Source organism: Tenrec ecaudatus, chromosome 12, assembly GCF_050624435.1.
Source record: "Tenrec ecaudatus isolate mTenEca1 chromosome 12, mTenEca1.hap1, whole genome shotgun sequence".
Taxonomy (NCBI): domain Eukaryota; kingdom Metazoa; phylum Chordata; class Mammalia; order Afrosoricida; family Tenrecidae; genus Tenrec; species Tenrec ecaudatus.
In genome coordinates, this window is record NC_134541.1 from 117,521 (window position 1) to 138,623 (window position 21,103).

The following is a 21,103-nucleotide window of genomic DNA, read 5'->3' on the forward strand; positions in this document are numbered from 1 at the left end:
AACTCTATCACAATCCATACATACATCAGTTGTGTAAAGCACATTTGTACATTCATTTCCCTCATCATTCTCAAAACATTTGCTCTCCACTTAAGCCATTGGGGAGTTTTAATTCACATCCTGTTTACAGGAAAAGGAGGTAAAAGGCTGCTTCTGAAGGAAGGTGCTGGTTGGGGCACTGCTCTGTGGACCAAGAGTATGCTGGGAGGGGCCAGCGGCTCTCCCCACCCACTCTCCTCACCACCTTCAGAGAGGTTTCCAAGCAGCTAATTTGTGTGATTGCTGGTAGGGTCCCCTCGAATGTGTACTCACTGTAGGTGTGTGTATGTGGGGGGTATGTGGGTGTGTATGTTGAGGATGTGTAGGTGTGGGTGTGTGTGCTTGTGGGTGTATATGTGGGGTGTATGTGGGTGTGGTGTGAGTATGTGGGTGGTGTTGGGGTGTGTGGGAGAGGTGAGGGTGTAGGGGTGCATGGAGTGCATAGGTAGGTGGTGGAATTCTTGCATGCCACATGGGGGACCCCAATGAGGAGAAAGGGCTGTGGCACCCCACCCATGTTCTGTACTAGCTCTTCCCCTTCTGGACCTTACCACCTCACTTCCAGGGATTATGCTGGGCCTAGCCAGATCACACAAGACCCCACCTCCCAATTTGATCCTGAGTGACACCCCCTGCCCAGCCCGCTTCCGGGTCAGGGAGTGGGCGTCTGGTGTGTTTTCAGCCTTGTGCAAGCAGTGTCCATGCAATGGGGTTTGGTTTCTGGCACATGGAATCGCTATTTCTTAGACTGTCTTAGTATGTCATAGCTACAGTAATGTCGCTGACATGGCGCAGTCCAGGTGCTTGTCCTGCTCACACCTTAGGGAGGAAACATTCACACTAAGGAACAGGAGAAAAGTAGCCCCCCATCTTCCCCCAGATGCAGTCACTGTTTCCGTGTGCGTATTACATACTTACCCATCTTATCTTACAGCTGTCAGCACATTTCCCCCAAACACTTCAGCGGGCCAAAGTCCAGATGCCACGTGGGCTGGCTGCTTGCAGGTGAGATTAGACACCCAGGACAGAGCGCACCTGAAGGGCACCTCTCCTAAGCTGCCTCACCTCAGAGAGCGCGCTCCCAGTGAAGTTCAACCCGTCCTGCCTTCACCCCTGATGCCCTGGTCCCTCTGAGGCCCCGCACTTCAGGAGGCTCCATGCTGCCTCGGCCTCCTTCCCTCCCCCTTCCTCTCCCCCTCCCCCTTCCCTTCCCTTTCCTCTCCCCCTCCCCCTTCCCTTCCCTTTCCACTTCCCTTTCCCTTCTCTCCTCCTGCGCGCGGAGAGCGCGGCGCAGACACACAGACCCTTGCTGATTTCAAGGCGTGGCCCTCCCAATTGTGGGGGAGGGGCCACAAACTAGCCAATCCCCTCTCAAGGTCAGGAGCAGACAGTTCATTTACATTTTGTATTGACCAATCCCTGCAGGGGCCGTGCAGTTCCCGGGTCAGGTTGCAGCCAGGGCGGACGCGGAAGTCTCTGGAGGCCCCCGACGGGAGCTCATTTCCCCCAGCGCCGTACGGGGTGGGTTTCAGTAAAGGTGTGCATGCACCTGTGTCACCCACCTCCCACCACCACCCTCAGGCCCCTGGCCCCAGAGCCCACCGCCATTCTGGCTGGCTCCGTCTGCATTTGTCTTTGCCCCGCCGCTCCGGGCGGGGACGCACGGCCTCCCTGCGGCTGCAGCTCCTCGGCCGCCCGCCCGCCCTCGCGGCGGCTTCTGCCCACAGCGTGCTTACCGTGGGGTCGGCGCCGGAGCGTGAGTGCACCCCGCGGGGCCTGGGTTGGGAGGAATAAAGCTTCCGGAACGTTGCGCTCACGCCTGGTCCGTGTTCTCTCTCGGCTGGATGTTGTTGGAAGGGCCTGAGCTGGGATGTTGGCGAGTGTAAAGGCAGCTCCTTTAAACGCGCGCTGTGCACCCGGGTTCCAGATGCCCTGTGCTGTCATTTGGATCAGAACCAAGGCGAGTTTGAGGTACTCCAGCCAGCCTGTAACAGCCACTGCTGTAACCTTGGCTGCCAGCATGTCCCCTGCACTGGCCGTGCCCTCCTCATCCATGGCTGGACCCCAGCTAACAGTGAAGAACCCCCTGCAGGTGGGCGCCCTGTGCCCTCCGCTGGCTTATTCAGCTCCTGGATGCTGCCAGATAACTGCACCCTGTGGGGCCTTGTGCCTCCCCTCCAGTGGTGACCTCCGGTAACATTGGCCTGGGGCTGCATCACCAAAGGGCGCAGACCTCCTCTGGGTCTGGAGGCTGACTCTCCCTCCCCCCCCACCCCCCACCCCCCGCAGGTTCCAGGGGAAGGGCCAGGCTGGTCCCTGGTCTCCCTAGCCTGTGGCCTCAGTGTGCCATGCTGTGGCAGTTCTGTGTGAAGCAATGGCTCCCTCCTTTGTGCCTGTCGGTATGCTTCTCCCTGCCGCCAACGGGTGACATCCTCAAAGACCCCATTTCCAAACAAGATGGCAGTCATGGTGGCAAGGGCTGGCACGTCTATTTTGGGTGGAACGGGTGTCACACACACAGGCACTCCTGGTTGTGTGGTGGTTCCTCCTCAGACCCAGGGCAGAGCGGGGGGGATGACTCACCCTCCTCGGTACAACCATGTCCCCACTAAGTTCTCTTTGATGCCACATGTTGCGCCCGACTTTGCAGTGAGCACCCGCTGTCTGGCCAGGTGTGGGCTCTGCTGCCTCCCTGTCCCACCGCTTCCCTACTTTCGGCTGAACCATTAAAGTCCGCAGCACTTTCTAAGTGTCACCTTGTGCCACCTCCAGTGGTGGGCCATCGTTTTCTGCCCAACTGTCCCCATGCAGGCAGGATGGGGCTGGGGTTTTCTGATGGTCCCCTGTGCATGTGTGAAGGGCAGGGTGAGGCCCAGCCCTGGGAATGGGACTGAGAATGGTGCCCGCTCTCTGCCAATGATCTGAGCCTGTGTGGGTCCCAGGCAGCACCAGGTGGACTGGCAGAATGTCCTGGGGACTTTTAGGTCCTTTTCCATAAAGTCTGCCAAGGAGACCCCCCACGGGCCTCCCCTCTTCTGCCCTCCTACACACTCATTGGCTCAGAGAGCCTGTGTCTGAAATGCCAGAGAACTCTCAGCCCTAGTTCCTCTTTGAAGTTCACTTACCTTCCTGTGTTTCCCGGCAGCACAGGGACTTTCTCCAAGAACAAACCAGAAGTGACCAGTCAGGGGCATGGGGCTCATGTGTCCTCTCCTCTGCATTCATGTCTCCCGACCTCCCAGTTCTGCCCAGGGGCGTGCTATGTGTGACCTTGCTTCCTCCTGATCTTGCCCAGGGTCTGCATTGGGGCACAACAGGCTCACATCCCCTTTCCCCCCACACACACTGGAGCCTCAGCTGAGGCTCCAGTGTCCTGTAGGACAGCAGTGTCTCTTTGTCCTTAGATGTGACCTGTGGAGAGCAGGGGACTTCATGTGCCCAAAATGTGGGCCCCATGGGCATTCTTGGCTGTCCTGGTTCTCAGGCAGGGGTGTCTGACGGGTGCCACCCCCACTAACTGGGGTCTTTCTCTGCGCTTATTGACCATTTGTCTACTCAAGTTCTTAGAGCAGCAGTTCTCAACCTGGGGGTCGAGCAACCCTCTCACAGGGGGTCGCCCAATTCATAACAGTAGCAAAATGACAGTGATGAAGTAGCAATGAAAATAATGTATGGTTGGGGGTCACCACCACATGAGGGTCACAGCACGAGGAAGGCTGAGAACCACTGCTTTAGAACTTTCAGAACTGTGTTGTCATAAATTTTAAAAAAGCAAGCGTTTTATGGTGAATTGGGGAAGGTCTGCCAAGCAGATCAGCTTCTGGGCACCTTTTGTTTCGTGCCGTAGACTACAGTCCCCACGATGCCCACTGTCCCTCCTCCACATCTCCCCTGACCCTCCCCCCATTTCCTGATCCATGCCAACCCCCTTCCCTGCCTCTTGACCTCACCCTGGGGTCAGGGCTGCCCTTTGGTCTCAAATGGCTGGTGACTAAGGAGTACGTGTGCCCTCAGCCCACTGTTCCCCCAGCCCATTGTTCCCCTTACAGAGCCCTCTCAAGTCAGGCTGAAGAGCAAGCCAGGGGGGTAAGTTGGGTAAGTTAGGTCCACACCTGAAGGTCATGGTCTCAGGTGCCCCACTGGTCTCTGTCTCACCATTAAGCTGGGAATCTTTTATGGTTCTGACTTTTGTTCTGCACATTATCCACTGTATCCAGGACCTTCCATGTTATTCCTTTCAAAGCACCTGGGAGTGGTGGCCAGACACCATCTAGTTCTTCTGGTCTCCTGATGTTGGGGACCGACGTTTGAGTGACTCACGAGGCCCCTGGACTCGCTATTTCCATGTGTCCGCTGTGCTCTGGGCAGAGAGTGACCAAGAGTGCCTTTAGATGGCCAGCCGCTCAGAGCCTTGATGTGCTAGTTGCTGCTCATCACAATAGGGTGAGGTGCATTGTCTGTGGGAGATGTCAGGCCAACTGCCCTTGGGGTCTCTATTTGTCTTTGCTGTTGTTGTTGTTGAATTTTTAAATCATTTTATTAGGGGCTCTTACAGCTCTATCATCCATAAATACACCCATTTTGCCAAGCGCATTAGTACATATGTTGCCATCGTCATTTTCAAAACATTTTCTTTCTACTTGAGCCCTTGGTATCAGCTCATTTTCCGCTCTCCCCCTATTTGTCATCTTCTTATAGAGTTGTAAGACTGTTTCATAGGTTCTTTATATGCGATGTGTCTAGGGGCATACAAGTGTGGGGTGTAGGTCTTTCTCTGAAGGGAGGTATACAGGTGTGAATTTGGGGACACACAAGTGTGTCTGTGAGAGGGAGTACACAGGACTTTCTGTGAAGGGAAGTGCACATGTATGACTTTGGGGGTAACAGGCATGAGGTAACCAGGTGTGTATGAGAGGGAGGTGTGCAGGAGTATCTTTGGGGGACACACAGGCATCGGAGTATACACAGGTGTGTCTCTGAGAGGGAGTACAGAGGTGTTCTGTGAAGAGAAGTATACACGTGTGACTTTAGAGGGCACACAGGTACGGAGGTACAAATCAGTGTGTCTGTGAAGGGAAGTGTGCAAGTGCGTCTTTGGGTGACACCCAGATGCAGGGGTGCACACAGGGATATCTGAGACTAAAGTATGCATGTGTGTATTTGGGGTCACACAGGTATGGGGTAAATAGGTGTGTCTGTGAAAGGGAGGTGTGTCTTTGGGGGCCACACAGATGCAGGGTGTGCAGAGGTGGGTTTGCCAGGGGAGTTTACCGGTTTCTCCAAGGAGAGACCCATGGGTGTCCATTCATATTTTCGCTCCCTCTGTGGCATCTCTTCGCCGTCTTCAAGGAGTCTGCAGAAGGTGGAAACACCTGGGTCTGATGGTGGCCTGCCTTCACACCGCTGTCATGTCCAAGATCAGGAGGAGCCACCCCGATTCTTTCTAAGAGCCAGTGGAGTTCATATCTCGGTCGCTGGTGCTCTCTGAGAGACGGAGGAGCTACCAGAGCCCCCAGCTTGGGAGCCTGGTCCCGGCACCAACTTCTGAGTGGTGCTTGCTCCCAGCTGAGCTGACGTGAGCTGGCCACTGACTGTGCCTGGTGGGGCCTGGCACCAAAGCCAGGTGGGCAGTCGGAGCCCAGTGGTCCCAAGCAAGCTGCCAGGCAAGTAGCGCTGCCTGGCTTCTCCGATTTGCCGTGTTTCCTAGGTGTCCCAAGTTAACCTTTGTGTTCTCTGTGCCCCCAGATGCTGACCTGACCCTGACCGAGGCCAGCAGCTCTGACAGCCGCGGCGAGAGGCCTGAGCTGTTCACACACGCAGAGGAGGGCCTGCTGGGTGGGGAGGCTGGCTACCTGGGCGCGCCCCTGACCCCAGAGAAGGATGACCGGCTGCACCAGGCTGCTGCCGTGGCCAACCTGCGGGCGGCGCTCATGAGCAAGAACAGCCTGCTGTCCCTCAAGGCAGACGTGCTGGGCGAGGACAGCTCCCTGCTTTTCGAGTACCTGCCCAAGGGCACTCACTCCTTGTCTCGTAAGTCCCAGGCCCCCAGAAGCTGTTTGGTTCCACAGGTGTTTCACTGGCTGGGTCCAAGGCTGGAGGGGATGCAGTGGTTGGGGTCCATGTGGGAGTGGACCACCCTTCCCAGTTCCACCAAGTAGTGAGACTTCCTCGGGCCTCCTTGCTGGCCCTTGCAAGTTGTCCAGCTCACCTGGAGGGAGGACAGGTCTGCTGCTCCAAGTGCCACACCAGGGCGCCCTCTGCTGGCCACCCAACTTAGCTAGTCAGGCAGTGTCCCCAGGAACCATGACTGGCCAGCTGGGCAGGGGCAGGGGTGACTCCCAGGCTTGCTGTTGGGCACAGATTTGCCCCAGGAGATACCAGCTACCCTCCTGTGATGAGGCAGCAGGGGCACCTCCCTGTGCTAGGCCCTGAGGGTTCATACCAGATAGGCTGGTCATGTGGGGTAGGTGGCTGGCACAGCAAAACTTTGTTTGGTTAGTGGTCAGCTTGGTGGGAGAGAGATGAGGGCAACTGCTGCCCCGAGCATGCGGGGCTGTGGCCCAGGACCTGGGAATGGGCCCTGAGAGGCCCTCCTGTGCAGCCTGGTGCCCCAGCAGGTCTGTGTTGCAGTAACAATGCCTTTGCCACCTTGTTTCCATGGCTGATAAAGTAGAGAGTGAGAGCAGGAGCCAGCAGTGGGCAGGTGGCTGTGACCAACCCTCCTGACTGGAACTTAGCAGCCAATTGACATGGGTTGGTCAGGACTTAAACCCTCGTTAGGTCTCACGATCTTTCACATTCACACCTTCATTTGAATTTGAAACACAGTGACATTTGGAAAGCATGGTCCTGCAGGCCCATCAGGATGCTCCTGGCCTCCTCGCAGTCCCCACTCCTGGCTGGACTGGACAGAGGACATGGCTGAATGGGGCGATTCTAGGACTTAAAAGTGGTTCCAGGATGCCTGGACATCTGGGACCTGTTTGTGGTGGACACACCGTTACTGCTGGGCAGACTGGGGAAATGGCTCACTAACGGGGACCAGCAAGACTGCACACAGGGAGGTGAAGGGGCTAGAGGCTCTTGGCTGAGCAGCAAAGTGAGAATGGGCACCTGGACTCCCTCACCCCTGACTTCTGGGCTCCCTACCAGGATCTGTGTGATTTCTAAACCCAACACCAGGCCCCCTGGGTGCCTGAACTGAATACACAGGCCCCCTGGGTGTGTCCCCACTAGATACAGGCCTTCTGGGTGTGTCCCCTCTGAGTACACAGGCGTCCTGGTTGTGTTCACTGGGTACACAGGCCCCCTGGCTGTGTCCCCCCTGAGTACACAGGCCCCCTCCCTGGGTGTGTGTCCCCTGAGTACACAGGCGTCCTGGGTGTGTCCCCCCTGAGTACAAGTATCCTCTACCATGCAGGCCGCCCCGCCAGACTCTAGCCCCTGGGTTTCTGGCTCACAGCAGTGGAGGGAGCCCAATGTGAAGTTTCTCTGAGGCCAGGAGTCAGTGTGATGGACTTTCAGGAAAACCATCGCAAGAGTCTTCCTATTTCTCTTTTTATATTACGTTTGAATCTCCTAGTTTTAAGGTTCTTTCTAAATGTTCCACTTTTCTTGTTGGAATCTGCCCTTTCACGGTCCATAAATAGTGTCTGGAGTTGTAGTGTTCTCCAAGGGGGTGGTGGTGGTGGTGTGACCATGGCCGAGCAAGACCAGTGTGTGTGTCCAGATGGCCGTGCAAAGGCAAGGTGTGTGTGTGTCCAGATGGGCGTGCAAGGACGGGGCGGGGTGTGTGTTCAGATGCCCAGCTGTGGGGGAAGCTGGGAGGCTGGGTACATCACCCCTTGATTGCCTGCTTGTCATCTTTCACCTATGATTTCCTTGGGTGAGAGGTCACCAGAGCGTCCATTCGAATGAGTCCCAAGGCTGCCTTGCACTGTGTGCTGCACCCTTGTTGAGCCCCAGAGCTGCACTTGTCTGGGACTTGGCTCCTCATCTGCTCCAGGCCTTGCTGCAGTGACATAAGGCCTGGGTCAGGGTGCTGGCTGTGTTGTGGTCTGTGGGACATGCACCCTGTAGGTGCAGGGCAGGACCCTGGACAGGAGGCTGACCCCTGCTAGCAGCAGTGTGGTGAGGGGTACACGGGCTGTGTCTCTGAGTGCGGAGTCTTTGGCCATCGGAATAATTGTAATGTAGGCTGCTGGCATGGCTTAGCCATCTAGTGCAGGGGCAGTGCAACACCAGGGTCCTTTCTGGATGGTTCTCGGACCTTCTGGAGAAACCAAAACAGTTTCCTTGTTTCCTTAGGATTGATGACATTGGTTGCCAGATTATGGCTCTTAATAGAGAGCACTGTTTGTACTTTGCATTTTGGTTCACTTGAACTTGACTCTTGATCATCTTGGGTAGTTTTCCATGGTGGGCTGAGGCTTTCTGCCAGTCACAGGTCCATAGGAAGCATCATTTTTGTGCTACAGTTGACTATCTTTCGAGGTGTGTGTGTGTGTGTGTGTGTGTGTGTGTGTGTGTGTGTGTGTGTGAGAATTCCTGTAGGACCTGTGAGTAATGCCTGTGGGACCTATAACAGAGGTGTGTGTGTGTGTGTGTGTGTGTGTGTGTGTGTGTGTGTGTGAGAGAGAGAGAGAGAGAGAGAGAGAGATACGGGACAGAGTGGTGTTTGTGTTCTTTCCTGTGAGACCCTTGGCAGTGTTGTATGTGCATGCTCATACCCTTGGGACCTGTGTCAGACTTGTGTTTGTGCGTGTGTTGCACGTGCTCTGCGGAGCAGCTCACCGCAGACAGGGTCTCCTTCCTGCCTCCGGGCCGGCATCAGCTTGTTTGAGGGTGTGAGTACGCACCTGAGCAGGGGCCCCAGGGGGCTTCCACGACGTGTCCGGTGGGCCGCGTGACCTTGTTTACACGAACTAAACGTGGTTGGAACAAAACCTCTCCCAGCCCTGGTTCCCAATCCCAACATGCGCTCTGGTGTGGCGCTGACTCCCCACCGAGGGACAGAGAAGCGCAGCCCCAGCGCGCCCCAGCCGGTCATCTGCCCTTTTCCCCTTCATGCGGGGCGGCCCAAGCAGTGCTGCAGAGCGTGTTCCTCCAGGAGGAGAACCAAGCGCACTGCCGTCGAGGTTGATTCAGGCTGGAGCGTGTGCGCGCATGTGTGCTGGGAGTTGAAGGTTGGGGTCGAGGGGGGTGTACACAGAGTGGGGTGGGGATGCAGCGGCGAGTGGGGGCAAGCCTGCGGTCTTTGTGTTGCAGTGAACGAATTCACGGTGATCAGGAAGAAGTTCAAGTGCCCGTACTGCAGCTTCTCGGCCATGCATCAGTGCATCCTGAAGCGGCACATGCGCTCCCACACGGGCGAGCGGCCCTACCCCTGCGAGACCTGCGGCAAGAAGTTCACGCGGCGGGAGCACATGAAGCGCCACACGCTGGTGAGCAGGCGGGCAGGCGGAAGATCCGAGTGTGCAAACCCCGGTGTGCTTAAGTGAAGAGGCGTAGGTGTACACACCAGTGTGTGCTGAATGTGTGCACATAGATGTGCGCTCACTGCATGTGTGTGCCCCTGTGCCATGCGTGCATACCCCTTTGTGCATGTGTGTGCAGTGGGGTGTGTCTGTCTCCATACACGTGTGTGCACATGTGTGCATTCAGTGTGTGCATGTGCGTGTGCTCGTCCGTGCAGTGAGGTGTGCCTGTGTGCCCAAAGTGAGTATGCACAAATGTACATGCACTGGGGTGTGTGTCTGCATGTACATACATGAGTGTGTTGTGTGTGTACACAGGTGTGCATTTGCATACACTTGCGACACAGGGCCCTGGGGAAGGCTGGCAGCAGTCACGCCCACCTACCCCTGGCAGTCTGATAGTGCCTGGTTTCCCTCCCCGTCAGAACTTACTGCCTCCTTATGGCTCTTGGCCCCTCCTATGCCTGGTCTTGCCCCTGCACCCCAGCCCCCTCTTGCTCCACAGCCACTGTCTCTGTCCCTCTCACTAGCCTGGCCCAGTCCGGCACATTCTGCTTCCACACCAAGCCCATCACTGGGTAGGGCTGGCAGGGCCGGGAGGAGTGGATCTGCTTTGCCAGGAGAGGACATTGCTGGGTCTCAGACAGGATCACCTCCAGCGGTACTGGGCCCCTGGGAGGATGACCCCCGCTGAGGAGCCACCCAAGGCTGTGCCAAGTATGGGGGTGGGCACAGCTGACTGCTGGCCCCAGGAAGCATAGCTGCAACATACTGAGGGGTGGCTGGCCGGTGAGCATTCTCCTGTTGGGGCAAGAGGTGGTATGTATGGACCGTAGAGCACTCCTGCCACATTCTCAAGTGAGGGGCCCCAGGACTCTGAACAGGCCCCTGAAATGGTGGGGATATGGTCTCCAGGCCCCTGAGGGGAGGCAGGGGTCCCAGGCCCTTGAGTGGGGGGGTCAGAGATCCCCAGGTTTCTGAGAGGGGTGGGGGTCCCTGAGAGGAGGTAGGGGTCCCAAGGTTCCCGAGAGGAGGTTTGGGGACCTCTAGGCCTCTGGCTGGGGCAAGTAGGCACCGGACAAAGGTTCTGGGGGGTTCCTTTGCCCTTTCAGTCTTTCTGTGTCCCCGTCTGCTGATCCGTTGGCTTCTGCCAAGGTGGACGAGGGGAGCCTGGCTGGGACAGTGGAGGAAATGTTGACTGCCAAAGTCAGAGAAACGAAGTGCTTCCTTCTGCAGAGATGGCGGGCTTGCGTGCCTGAGGGGCGGAGCCCCGTGCCGTGGTCACTGGGTGGGCAGGCAGGCAAGTAGACAGTTGACCTCATAGCAGGGCTGGTTTCCTGCATTTGAACAAGTGAGCACCAAACTGTTTGCCAGGACTCCTAGCAGTGTGGTGGCTGCCTGCCTGCCTCAGAGTCTGGCCCACATGAACCCGAACAGGCGAGCCTGCCCCAGGGGCGTGCTTTCCTGGGGCCATCTCTCTTGAGGAACTCTTGTGGTTTTGAACCAAGGCCTGGCAGTCACGGCCAAACACCTGGCCACTGTGTCCCAAGGCTCCTGGGTAAGAAGAACTAGAGGGGCGCGTGCCGCACACCTGCTCAGGGTCAAAATTGCTTGTGCACTAGGCCAAGGATGGCAGCTGCCTGCACTGTAGCCAAGTGCCTAGGAAATAGTCTGCGCTGCCCACCATTTCTGCATGTGGGGCCCAAGGACATAGTGTGTGCAGTGGTCCCTTGAGACAGGGCACCAGCGAGGGCGGGGCATCCTGCCGTGTGCCCATCTTCAGTAGCGAGCCAGCAAGGGCCACCTTTTGTTTCCCACCGCCCATGGACACCAGCTGCCGCTCTGGCCTCTTCTGTGGGCTTGGGCCCGGCACTTGGAGTTGTCCACGCACATGCGCCCTGGGCTTCTGATTACCCAGGGCGCTCTCGTCCTCACCACGTCTCTGCTCTGGGCTCTTCTGGGGTGGGGTCCTCTCTGCAGCCGCTGCCCCTGCTGCTCTGGACAGACAGTGGAGGGGAGAAGCGCCCACTGCAGAGATATGCCCCGCCCACGTTCCTGACCCTCAGGGCTGATTCAGTGGTTGCCATGGCACCGGCATCTTTCCTGCTCCCTCTTCCTGGAGCGCATGTCCATTCAGACTCATACCCAGCCATCTGGTCTGAGCCAGAGATGCTTCAGTGTCTCAGCGCAGACCCCACGCCCCGCTCAGCCCCTCCCCCATCAGGCCTGGACACCAAGGCTCCCTCCCCATAACCCTCATGGTGCTGCTCGTCCCCCTCAGAGTGTAGCCTGGCCGTGTTTGGTCTCATTTTTTCTTGTGTTGTGGGAAGGGAGCAGCCTCATGAGGGTGGGTGTCACCTAGAGCGGTGACTCATAATGCCATCCCCCCTCCAGATCCTCCTGCTCCAGGCCACCCAGAGCCCTCAATGAGGTGGGATCAGTTCTAACATTGATTTGAGAACGGTCCACTGGTTAGATGAGCTATGTCCCAGGTTACGGGCACACCGACAGGGGGCTGTGCTGGAAAATTTTTCCTCATCCGATCCCAGCCTTTTCAGCCAGGCACCACGTGCCCCTGGGTGGGAAGAAAGCACTTCCCACGTTCCTCTTCCTTTCCCTGGCTCTGCTGGGCTCTGGGGGACGTGCTGGGCAGTGAAGGCTGCCCTTGCTGTTGTCCTGGCTCAGGGCTTTGTGACTTTGCAGTGACTGCTTCCAAGCAGGGGCCTGAGGGGTCAGGAGGGATGCTGGCCCTCCCTGGCTACCCACTGTGGGCTGACGCCCGCCCTCCTCCCCTATCTCTACAGGTGCACAGCAAAGACAAGAAGTACATGTGTAAGGTATGCAGCCGGGTGTTCATGTCGGCAGCCAGTGTGGGCATTAAGCACGGCTCTCGGCGCCATGGCGTGTGTGCAGACTGTGTGGGCCGAGGCGTGGTTGGGGCCCTGGACCACGGTGGCGGCGAGGGCTCTCCGGATGCACTGTTCCCCAGTGAAGGGCCCTACCTGGAGGACGCTGACGACCCCCGTGGGGACGGAGAGGAAGAGCCAGAGGAGGATGGGGTCCTGGCCCCCGAGGACGATGTGCTGCTGGGGGACGACAAGGATGATGTGGACTCACCCCGCAGCCCTCCAGGGGATCCCGAAGACTTGGCCTGGGTTTCTTAGGCTGGGCAGTGGATCCTCAGCCCTCCTGCCGCCCTCAGGCACCAAAAACAGGGGGCAGGGCTGCTCTGTGGGAGGGAGGTGTGGCCACTTTAAGCAGAGGGGAGTCCAAGTGCTCGCCAGCGTCTCAAACCTGCCTGTCTTGTCTGTCGGCCCTCTGTCCACCGGGACAGAAAGGAGCCCCTAGCAGGTAGGTGGCCTTTTTGCTTTCCTTGGGATTTTGCAAAGAGGCTGGGGCTACCCAGGGCACGGCCGGGCTGGGCAGGGCTGGCAGGTTCCAGGGAGTGTTTTACACAGCTGAGAGCAGTGGACCCGCCCCATCCTCTTGCCCTCAGCAGCCTAGGGTCCACAGTTCAAACCCAGGGAGGGTCCTGGTGAAGGGCAACCAGAGACCCTCGGCCTCTGGGCTTTGGTGCTCACAGATCACTGCAGACTGGCTTCTCGGTGCTATCATCTGTCCGCGGAGGCCACTACCCATCCTGACTGCTGCTCCCTCCAGGCTCTGCAGCGACCTCTCGGAGGCCAGCACCCCTTCCGGAGTGCCCTGTGGAGAGCCTTCCTGCCAGCCTCACCCCCATGGCTCTGGCCAGCTGCCAGAGGAACCCACAGCTGTGGAAATGCCTGGCCATGCCCATCAGGGGTGTCCACACTGCCCACAGCCATTATGGGACTGGCCACTGGCTCCTGCCTTGTTGCTGCTACCCTGAAGCTGCTCCCCTCCCCACGGTCACATGATGTCAACATGTGATGAGGTCGTATTGTGGGCTCTGTTCTCCCTGACCAGCACGCCGAATGGCTGCCCTCCAGCCTGTCGTCTGTCAACCTTCTGGCTGCGTTTGCCCATTTCCAAGAATGGTGCCCTGGAGCCCTTGCCCCCTCTTTCCTAAGCAGAAAGTCAAGACTCCACCCTGTCCCCTGCCGCAAGCACCTGGGCAAGGCTGCTGACAGAGTCCCTGTGCAGGACAGACCCTCAGACGGGTCCTGCCCTTCCTGCTGCCCGTCTGTCTCCGAGACACAGTCTCCTTGCCTGGTGCCCACCAAGCCTGTACCAGCAGCTGTGGTCCTGGGTGGGGGGTGGAGGTGCCCTGGGCTCAGGCTAACAAGCTGTGTCCCCAGGCAGGCCACTTGAGCAGGGGTCTCAGGGACTGCTCAAAGTGCCCCAGCGGGGGCAGTGTCATTGGCTCCTCTCCCTGCACCCTGCAGACCGTACATCACCTTGTTTATAATGATCTCATCGCAACATTGCCGCTGTTCTTACATGGGGAGCCACGGGCTGGTAATCAGTGACCATTCCTGCCAGCAGCGAAATGCTCTTTGCAGAGCTAGGCTTGTCTACACCAGGCCCCTCAGCTGCATCCTTAGTGAGGGGCGTACTTACTAAGCTACATGGTTGCTTGTCCCCTTGGTCCAAGGTCCCCCAACCCCCAGGGATATGGAGCTGCTGTCCCCCTCACCCTCTCCCGGCCTTTTACACCTATTTTCTAGATGGACTCATTTTCTTACACAGTGCACTTGGCAACTGGCCTTTGTGCCAACAAGTATGTCCTGGTGTCATCTGGTATCCAGTTCCTGCCTCGGCTGCCCACCTCCCTCGAGGGGCACTTTGCCCCAACACTCAGGGTGTCTCACTGGCTGCTGCCCCCTCTGGACCACCCTCCCTGCCTTTGGGGGGCCCGCTGCTGGTGCCACAGGTGGTCTTGTTCCTTAAAACCAATACTGAATACTGTTCCAGGAGGTCGAGGGTCCCAGGCCCCTCCCACCAACTACCAGTTGCAGGTCCCCAATTCCCCTCCCTGCTAGGAGTGGCGTGTCCAGGGCCAAGGTGGACACCCCTCTTAAGAGGCAGGGGTGGGGTAGGGGTGGGTGGACACAAAATGAAGGTTGTTTTTTTTTTAACGTGACTTTTTTTAAAAATCAATGTTTAAACGAATAAATATTTTTTTATGAAGAGGAAATTGTGTAGCTGACATGTCACATTTTGTGTTTTTCAGTTTCTTAGTCTGTATTGTGGTGTCTGCAGTACTCACTGTCTTGTGGGGCCTGCAGTGTGTGGGAGGGTGTGTGTTGGGGCGGGGTGGGGCCCCCTCAGGGCTTTGCCCGAAGCACCCGGGGCCTGGGGGTAGACAGTGCAAGGCTGTCCGCAAAAGGGGTCTGCCCTCCAGAGACACTGGCAATACTCCCCGTTTGCTCACCTTCCTTCTCAAAGAGAAAACTCTCTCAAGAACGGCAGGAACAGCTGGGATTGTTTTGGATGCCGAGACCCCATGGCCACCCCGTGACCAGTGCAGCTCGTGAGAAGCCAGACTGTGGTAACTTTCACGCCCCCCCCAAACCCCTGCCCCCAGTTGTGTTCCATGCCCTGGTGTCTAGAATGACTTGTAACGAGTGCCATTAGTGCTTTTCCTAAGTAGTTACTTTTCAACAAGTTCAAAGCTGTCAACAAAACAGATAAAGAGGGTGGGGCAGTATTTGAAGATTGTTGATTTTTTTTCTGGGAATCATATCAACTTTATATGAATTATTATAAACCTGTGTTTGTATTGGAGATATGTTTAATATTTGGGGGTGAGAGCTCCTGAAACCAGGCGGGGGTGGGGGTGGGGGCCAGCCTACTGTCCCACTTCTCTGTAACCACAGGGCAAGTCCCTGACTTCTTCCTGGTCATGGGGCTCCAGGCCTGAGTCCGGCCTGTGCGCCTCTTTACTGTGACAGGACAGCTTAGACATTCTTGCAAAAGTGACCGTCTTCAATAAACCGGGAGATTGCTGCTGAAAGTCCCTTTGTGTGTGTCACAGCTCCGCAGGTGCCTGAGGGGCCCCAAAGACAAGTGGGTCCCAGTACCTTCCTTCCCACCAGGAGGCCAACTTGATTTCTGGAAAAACCCCAAATCTTTAATTGTGCTCCCTGGTATGGCCCAGGGGGACCCAGGAGTTTAGGGACATAGTACACATGCTACCCTGGGGCCCTCAGACCCTTGTGGTAAGGGCAGTGACCCCTCCCTAGGCACCCCTCAAAGTGCATAGAAGGCTGGGAGGGCATAGCCTGGGACCCCCATCAGCATCCTGGCAGCTCCAGGGCCCACAGGCAGGGGGGCTGCCATGGGGGCCCTGCAGCAAGGGGATGATGTGCAGCTTTTAGTGCAAAAAACTGGTTTCTTCAGAGGCACTTTGGGTGGTGGGAATCCCCCCATCCCCACCCCAACACACACACACACACGCACGCACGCACTCACACTTCTGAGGCCCAAGATTTCCGACTGCCCCAGAAGACCAGGCAGTGTGCCCTGGAGGAGGGGCGGGGCTCAGTCCAGGAAACGCTGGCAGGCCTTCTTCCAGCGGCAGGCCACACACCAGAGCTCACGGTGCTCTGTTCCATACACCTTCCGGCATTTCTTGGCGTCCCCACGGGGTTTCCTGTGGGCACCAGGGAGCAGAGGGGGCGCTGTAAGAGGGACCACTTCTCACCCGGCCCGACTGGCCTCTAGGCACACACTCACCTGGGGTTGACAGAGAGCTTGGGGGGCAGGGCTGGTGGGAAGCAGGCTCTGACCACGGGGCCCTGTGGCTCCAGGTGGACATGATCTGGGCGGCCCTGGGGGGAGACACAGCTGAGGCCTCGCTCTTCTTCAGAGCCAGCGCCTCCGATACCCACTCTAGCCTCCCACTCTGCCCTCGCACCTGGTAGGCAGGGCCGCTGTGGATGGGGTACACCTGCCCGGAGTCCACCTGGCTCAGCAGCGTGGGCAGGGCCGAGGGCTCTGGCAGCTCCAGGCGGGGGAAGGCGGGCGGCACGGAGGCCGTGGGGGACACGGGGGTGAGGCTGGACAGCCCATCGGCCAACACGTCCAGGCCAATGTCCAGCTCTGTGTAGTAAAAGTCCTCCTCGCCATCGCTCTGCTCAGGCTCCGCCTGGCGCCTGGGGACACAGGGGAGCTGAGCAGAGGCCCCGCCTCTCCCCTCGCGGCCCCGCCCCTCGCTGCCCCCGCACTCCGCACCCCAGGTGCACCACGCGGATGTGTCTCTGCATCCCGGAGGCCGAGCTCAGCACCTTCCCACAGCTCTTCCACAGACACTGGAACATCACCTGGGCCGAGTTCTGGGGCACAGAGGCCGGCAGTCAGGACAGGCGCTGGCGCCCGAGTCCCCCCACCTCCCTTATCCCCCCCTGCACCCCCCCCTCCGCCCGCGGTCCCCAAGCCCACCTTCCTTTTCCTCGGGGCAGGCTCCCCGAACAGGAAGTGAGCTGCCTCAAGGGGCAGTGGGGGCGATGGGGTGGATGGGGTGGACGGGCAGCTGGCCAGGTCCCAGTCTCCGCCGTAGCTGCCCGGCAGCCGTCCCAAGGCCTGCCAAGGCTCCGGGCCAGGCTCTGTGGGGACAGCTGGTCAGGGTTCCCCCCACCTCCCTCTGGGCACCTCAGCTCAGTAGGCAGAGCAGCGGGGCGGGTGGATGGCGGGGTCCCAGACCCCAGGCAGACGGCTGCAGTGCATCCCAGATTCTGAGGCTCTGCTGTCCTAGGGGTCAGCAGTCATGAGGCCTGCCCCCTCCACCACCCCTGACCACCACTGCAGTCTCACCTGAGCCGAAGACTGCAGCTGGGGCGCCCAGAAAGAGGGGGCTGGTGGACAAGCTTGTGAGAGCTGCTGCGGCCATGACCTCGTCCAGCCGCTCTCTTCCTGTAGGGGCTCTGTGGGGTGCAGGCAAGGCGCTGTTGGGGACCCAGAAGGTGCTCCTGGCCCCTCCCTGATGGTCATTTGCAAGCACACACACACGCTGGTGTGTACACGTGCAGGCCTGGGCACGTGTGTGTGCCCCAGGCTCCCTTCCTGGCAGCTGGGCAGGAGGCCCAGCTCCACCCCCGCTTTGGCTGCAGAGCCTGGAGACACCACTTGCGAGCCCGCGCGCGCACTCAAGCTGCCAAGGGCAGGGCAGGGACTGGGGTCCTGGCACCTGGGCTCTGAATTTGGTGGTTCCTGAGGCCTGGTACTGGGAAGGGGGTCTGAACCCCTCCCTGGGGGTAGGTCTAGGCAAGGTCCAGCTCCCCTCACACATTAGCCAAGGTTCTGCCACTGCAACCGTGAACACAACGCCAGGCGAGCGCTGGCGGTCCCAGACGCCAGCGACTAGAGCCAGCGGCCTGCCCCGGGACTGAGTGCGGAAGGGTCCAGGGCTAGGTTGGAAGTGCGGCGAAGTCTGGGAGATTCCTGGGCAGGCGGCTCAGCCCCCCCCCCACCCCCCATCGCTGGGCTGCAGAAGTCCAGCTTAGACTCCGGATGCATGGCTCACCGAGGGCCTCCATGGCTCACGCCCCACCCACCGCACTGCAAGCCTCCGCACACGTGTGCGCACACCCCCCTGGAGCCTGCGCGCCCGCTGCGACGGCCCTTGGCTCACCTTTGCGTGGGTACCGGGATGTGTGCCGACGGGGGCCCCGGCGCCACCCCCACCCTGCTCCCCGCGCCCCACAGGTCCGAGGCCCGTGGCTTCCTGGGCAGCGCCAACTTCAGGTCCGAGAAGCCGTCGTCCACAGCGGGCCCCTGCGGACGGGGTGGGCTCAGGGAGGCGGCGGACTGGGCCCATCACCCTGCACCCTATCTGAACTCCTTATCGGCTGCGGTCAGTGTAAAGTGCATGGGAGGAAGCAGTCCCTGGCCGCCCGGATCCGACGGACAAACAGACGAGAGGACGGCCCGGCCCCCGCCCGCCCCGCCCCCCGGAGCCCGAAGTTTGCGCGGCCCCGACGCCATCTTTACAGTTAGAGAACTTGGTCAGCGGCCGGCCCCCTGCCCTGTGGGACTGACAGCGCTCCCGGAGCGCCGACCGGCTCGGTACCTGCGGCGGTGTCGCAGGCCGCCTTCCGGCCACAGCGATCGAGCCCGGCCCCTCCAGCGGTAGCCTCGGCGCCTCGTCCCGCCGTGAAACGGGGCTCGAGAGGGCTGCAGGGGCCCGGCCGGCGGCGTGCGGCGGGGAGCAGCCGAAGGCCACGCCCGGTGCCGGGGGCCTCGCGGCCTCCATGGCGGCGCCGGGGCCGGGCCGGTGCAGTGAGGGCAGACGCTTAGGAAACGGCCCCGGGCCCAGCAGGGCTGGGCGGGCCGCCGACCCCCGCCCTGGATCCGCAGCCGCCCGCGCCGCTGTCCCGGAGCAGCGGCCGCCCCGCCCCCGCTCCGCCCCCCGCGCGTCCATTGGCTTCTAGGCGGTATCAACATTCCGAGGTGGAACCCGGCCCCGGCCCGCCCGCCGGGCCCAGGTCCGCCCGCCCGGCGCGGCCCGCCCAGGTCGCTCCCGCGCTTGGGGAGGGGGCGTGGTCAGGCCCAGCTCGGGTTGCGCTCCACCCCCGGCCCCGCCTCGCACAGGCCTAGAAGGCCGACTCCCTGGAGGGGAGGTGTGTCCTCCAAGCCACGGAGAAAATGTGCCCCCGTGGCCGGCTTCACGGGGAGTAGGTGTCCCCACTCCGTCACCTCTTAGGCAACACCCGGGCTGGTGGCAGAGTGCGGGCCAGGGGGGTCTAGGGGTCAGCTCTCCCCTCCCTCCCCCCAGCACTTGCCTTCCAGCCTGGCCTCTGGGGTCTGATCTGCAGTGACAGACCACTCCCCTCACCCCTCCAGGCTCCGAGCCCACATCGGGCCAGAGAGGTGCTCCTCTCCCTCAGAGGCAATCCACACCCTGGCAAGCTTCAGACACTGCAACACACATTCTGCCATGAAATTTATTTAGAAGCGGGCCTCTGCTGTCCACACAATAACCCCTGGCTTCCCTGCAGCCTACATGTGTCCAGGACCGCTGCTGGCCAGCTCCAAGATGCTCTCATACACATTTTCCAGGGGCTCCTGGTCGACACCCTGGCCCGACCACACTGTGGGGGCCCCTGCATCCCTCCTTTTGGGCTTGTTGACCCTGGAGTAGAGAGTGTCCACCTGGGGAGAAGAAGCCACCCGGCAAAGGGGTCAGCACCACCCACTCAACCCAAGATCCTCCCATACCCACCTCCCTTGCTCACTGTACCTGGGAGGCTGGGGTCACTTCAGCCTTCTGCTGCCCATGGAGACCCTTGTCTGCCCCCTTGAGCTTCTGGATGCTGGCATTGTCTGCTGCCCCAGGGCCCAGACCAGGCCTGGCCCGGCCACTGGTCAGCTGGGCCCCCGACCACACCTTGGGGCTGGCTGCCAGGCTGGCTCTGGGCAGCGCTGCCAGGCCCACATTGGAATAGGTCTCAGAGTCAGCGGAGGCCAAGGTAGCCACTACAGGCCGGGGCTGGGGTAGCTCTGGGTGTGGACAAGTCGGGAGCACAGCAGGCAGCCTGAGGGTGCCCCTGTGCCCCTCCGACCAGTGAGGGTGCAGGAGGTCCATGCTGGCGGGCCGAGGGGCTGGGGAGGGGGGAAGGGCAAGTCACTTGAGGACAGCAGCACCACCTGAAGTGGATGAGGAAGGACCCAGTGTAGTCAGCCGTCCCCCAACCCCCAACCCCCAGTACCCTAACCTCGGCCACCTCTCTGGCCCCTGTGCAGCTCATGCAGCTTGGTGTCCGACTTGCTGAGCGTGCGGAGGTGGGTCTGTCTCAGCTGCATCTGCAGGCCAGTGGGCTGGTCAGTGCCCCACCCTGAGCTCCCCCAGACCCCCCACCGCCCTGCCAGTACTCCAACTCACTCACCAAGTCTGCAGGCATCTCAGCTCCCTGACGCCCCACCCACTGCCTCGGCGCCCGTTTCCTGGGGCGAGAAGGCGATCACATCAGGATGGCAGAGGGACTGGGTATCAGCACCCTTCCCTCCTTGGCTTGTACCCTGCTGAATTCAGCCTCAGGCCAACACCCCTCCCCAGCCCCAGGGGAGGTGGGCACAGATGACATACCTGTGGCAGACCGAGCACAGAGCCCACAGCCCAAGCAGTAGCGCACAGCCTAGGACCCCAAAGGCAGGGGGCACCCAGGGCAGCTGTGGCCCCATCCCCACAGAGCGACCTGGGGCAAAGAAAGGCAGCTGAGGCCCCAAGGGGTCCCTGCAGCCCTGCCCCCCACTTGGCTGATGGGCTTGAACTGACTCAGCACACAGGAAGCCCCAGCCCACAGTCTCCTCCCAGGCCGGGCGCCCCCAGCCGCTCCTTGGGAGGGATGGAGGCCAGCTCTGCCACCTGTCCCCTCAAGGACCACAGAAGTGGTCCTAAGCACTGGTTAGGGAGGGAGGCTGGGCAGCCATGGCCCCACAGCCCAGTCTTGCAGCCTGCGGAAACCCGAGGCCCTGCTGGGTTGCAGCTAACAGTGACACCCACATGACCCCTATAGCCCTCACCCACTCATCTGGCTCTCAACCCACCATTTGTGCCACCCCCACCCAGCCCCCACCTGGAATATGGCTCTTTGTTGGGGTCCTAGCAGGGCTGGGTGACACAGAAGTCACTCAACCCAGCCCGTAGCCTGCCAGAGGAGGGGGACGGG

General features: G+C 59.9%; 3 protein-coding genes across 3 annotated transcripts in view; 1 reads left to right on the plus strand and 2 right to left on the minus strand.

Annotated features, from left to right (window-relative positions):
- Positions 1-14,746, plus strand: part of ZBTB46 (zinc finger and BTB domain containing 46) — a 28,794-nt gene extending 14,048 nt beyond the window's left edge. Inside the window, exons 3-5 of the mRNA XM_075528296.1 lie at positions 5,785-6,069; positions 9,307-9,482; positions 12,320-14,746. Of these exons, the coding sequence (XP_075384411.1) occupies positions 5,785-6,069; positions 9,307-9,482; positions 12,320-12,679 (821 nt within the window). The 3' untranslated portion in view covers positions 12,680-14,746. The remainder of the gene's footprint in view (positions 1-5,784; positions 6,070-9,306; positions 9,483-12,319) is intronic.
- A 288-nt stretch (positions 14,747-15,034) lies between these two features.
- SLC2A4RG (SLC2A4 regulator) lies at positions 15,035-18,803 on the minus strand. The gene is made up of 8 exons (XM_075528297.1): positions 18,505-18,803; positions 18,067-18,209; positions 17,250-17,359; positions 16,878-17,041; positions 16,671-16,771; positions 16,354-16,591; positions 16,173-16,267; positions 15,035-16,089 (listed from the first exon to the last, which is right to left on the minus strand). The coding sequence occupies exons 1-8, from the start codon at positions 18,685-18,687 to the stop codon at positions 15,978-15,980; spliced, it is 1,146 nt and encodes a 381-aa protein (XP_075384412.1). The 5' UTR covers positions 18,688-18,803; the 3' UTR covers positions 15,035-15,977.
- Positions 18,804-19,371: 568 nt separating this feature from the next.
- On the minus strand, positions 19,372-20,898 carry LIME1 (Lck interacting transmembrane adaptor 1). The gene is made up of 5 exons (XM_075528299.1): positions 20,521-20,898; positions 20,321-20,378; positions 20,150-20,237; positions 19,675-20,036; positions 19,372-19,586 (listed from the first exon to the last, which is right to left on the minus strand). Exons 1-5 carry the CDS (start codon positions 20,613-20,615, stop codon positions 19,434-19,436), a joined length of 756 nt encoding a protein of 251 aa, XP_075384414.1. The 5' UTR covers positions 20,616-20,898; the 3' UTR covers positions 19,372-19,433.
- Positions 20,899-21,103: the final 205 nt, after the last annotated feature.

Excerpts from the sequence above, each read along its gene's own strand:
- SLC2A4RG (XM_075528297.1), bottom strand. The coding sequence starts at position 18,687 with ATGGAGGCCGCGAGGCCCCCGGCACCGGGCGTGGCCTTCGGCTGCTCC. Across the intron at positions 17,042-17,249 it reads AGCTGCAGTCTTCGGCTCAG|AGCCTGGCCCGGAGCCTTGG; the intron begins GTGAGACTGCAG and ends CTGTCCCCACAG. Across the intron at positions 16,772-16,877 it reads CTGCCCCGAGGAAAAGGAAG|AACTCGGCCCAGGTGATGTT; the intron begins GTGGGCTTGGGG and ends TCTGTGCCCCAG.
- LIME1 (XM_075528299.1), bottom strand. The coding sequence starts at position 20,615 with ATGGGGCCACAGCTGCCCTGGGTGCCCCCTGCCTTTGGGGTCCTAGGC. Across the intron at positions 20,238-20,320 it reads CTGAGATGCCTGCAGACTTG|ATGCAGCTGAGACAGACCCA; the intron begins GTGAGTGAGTTG and ends ACTGGCCTGCAG. Across the intron at positions 20,037-20,149 it reads GGGCCAGAGAGGTGGCCGAG|CCCCTCGGCCCGCCAGCATG; the intron begins GTTAGGGTACTG and ends CCCCCTCCCCAG.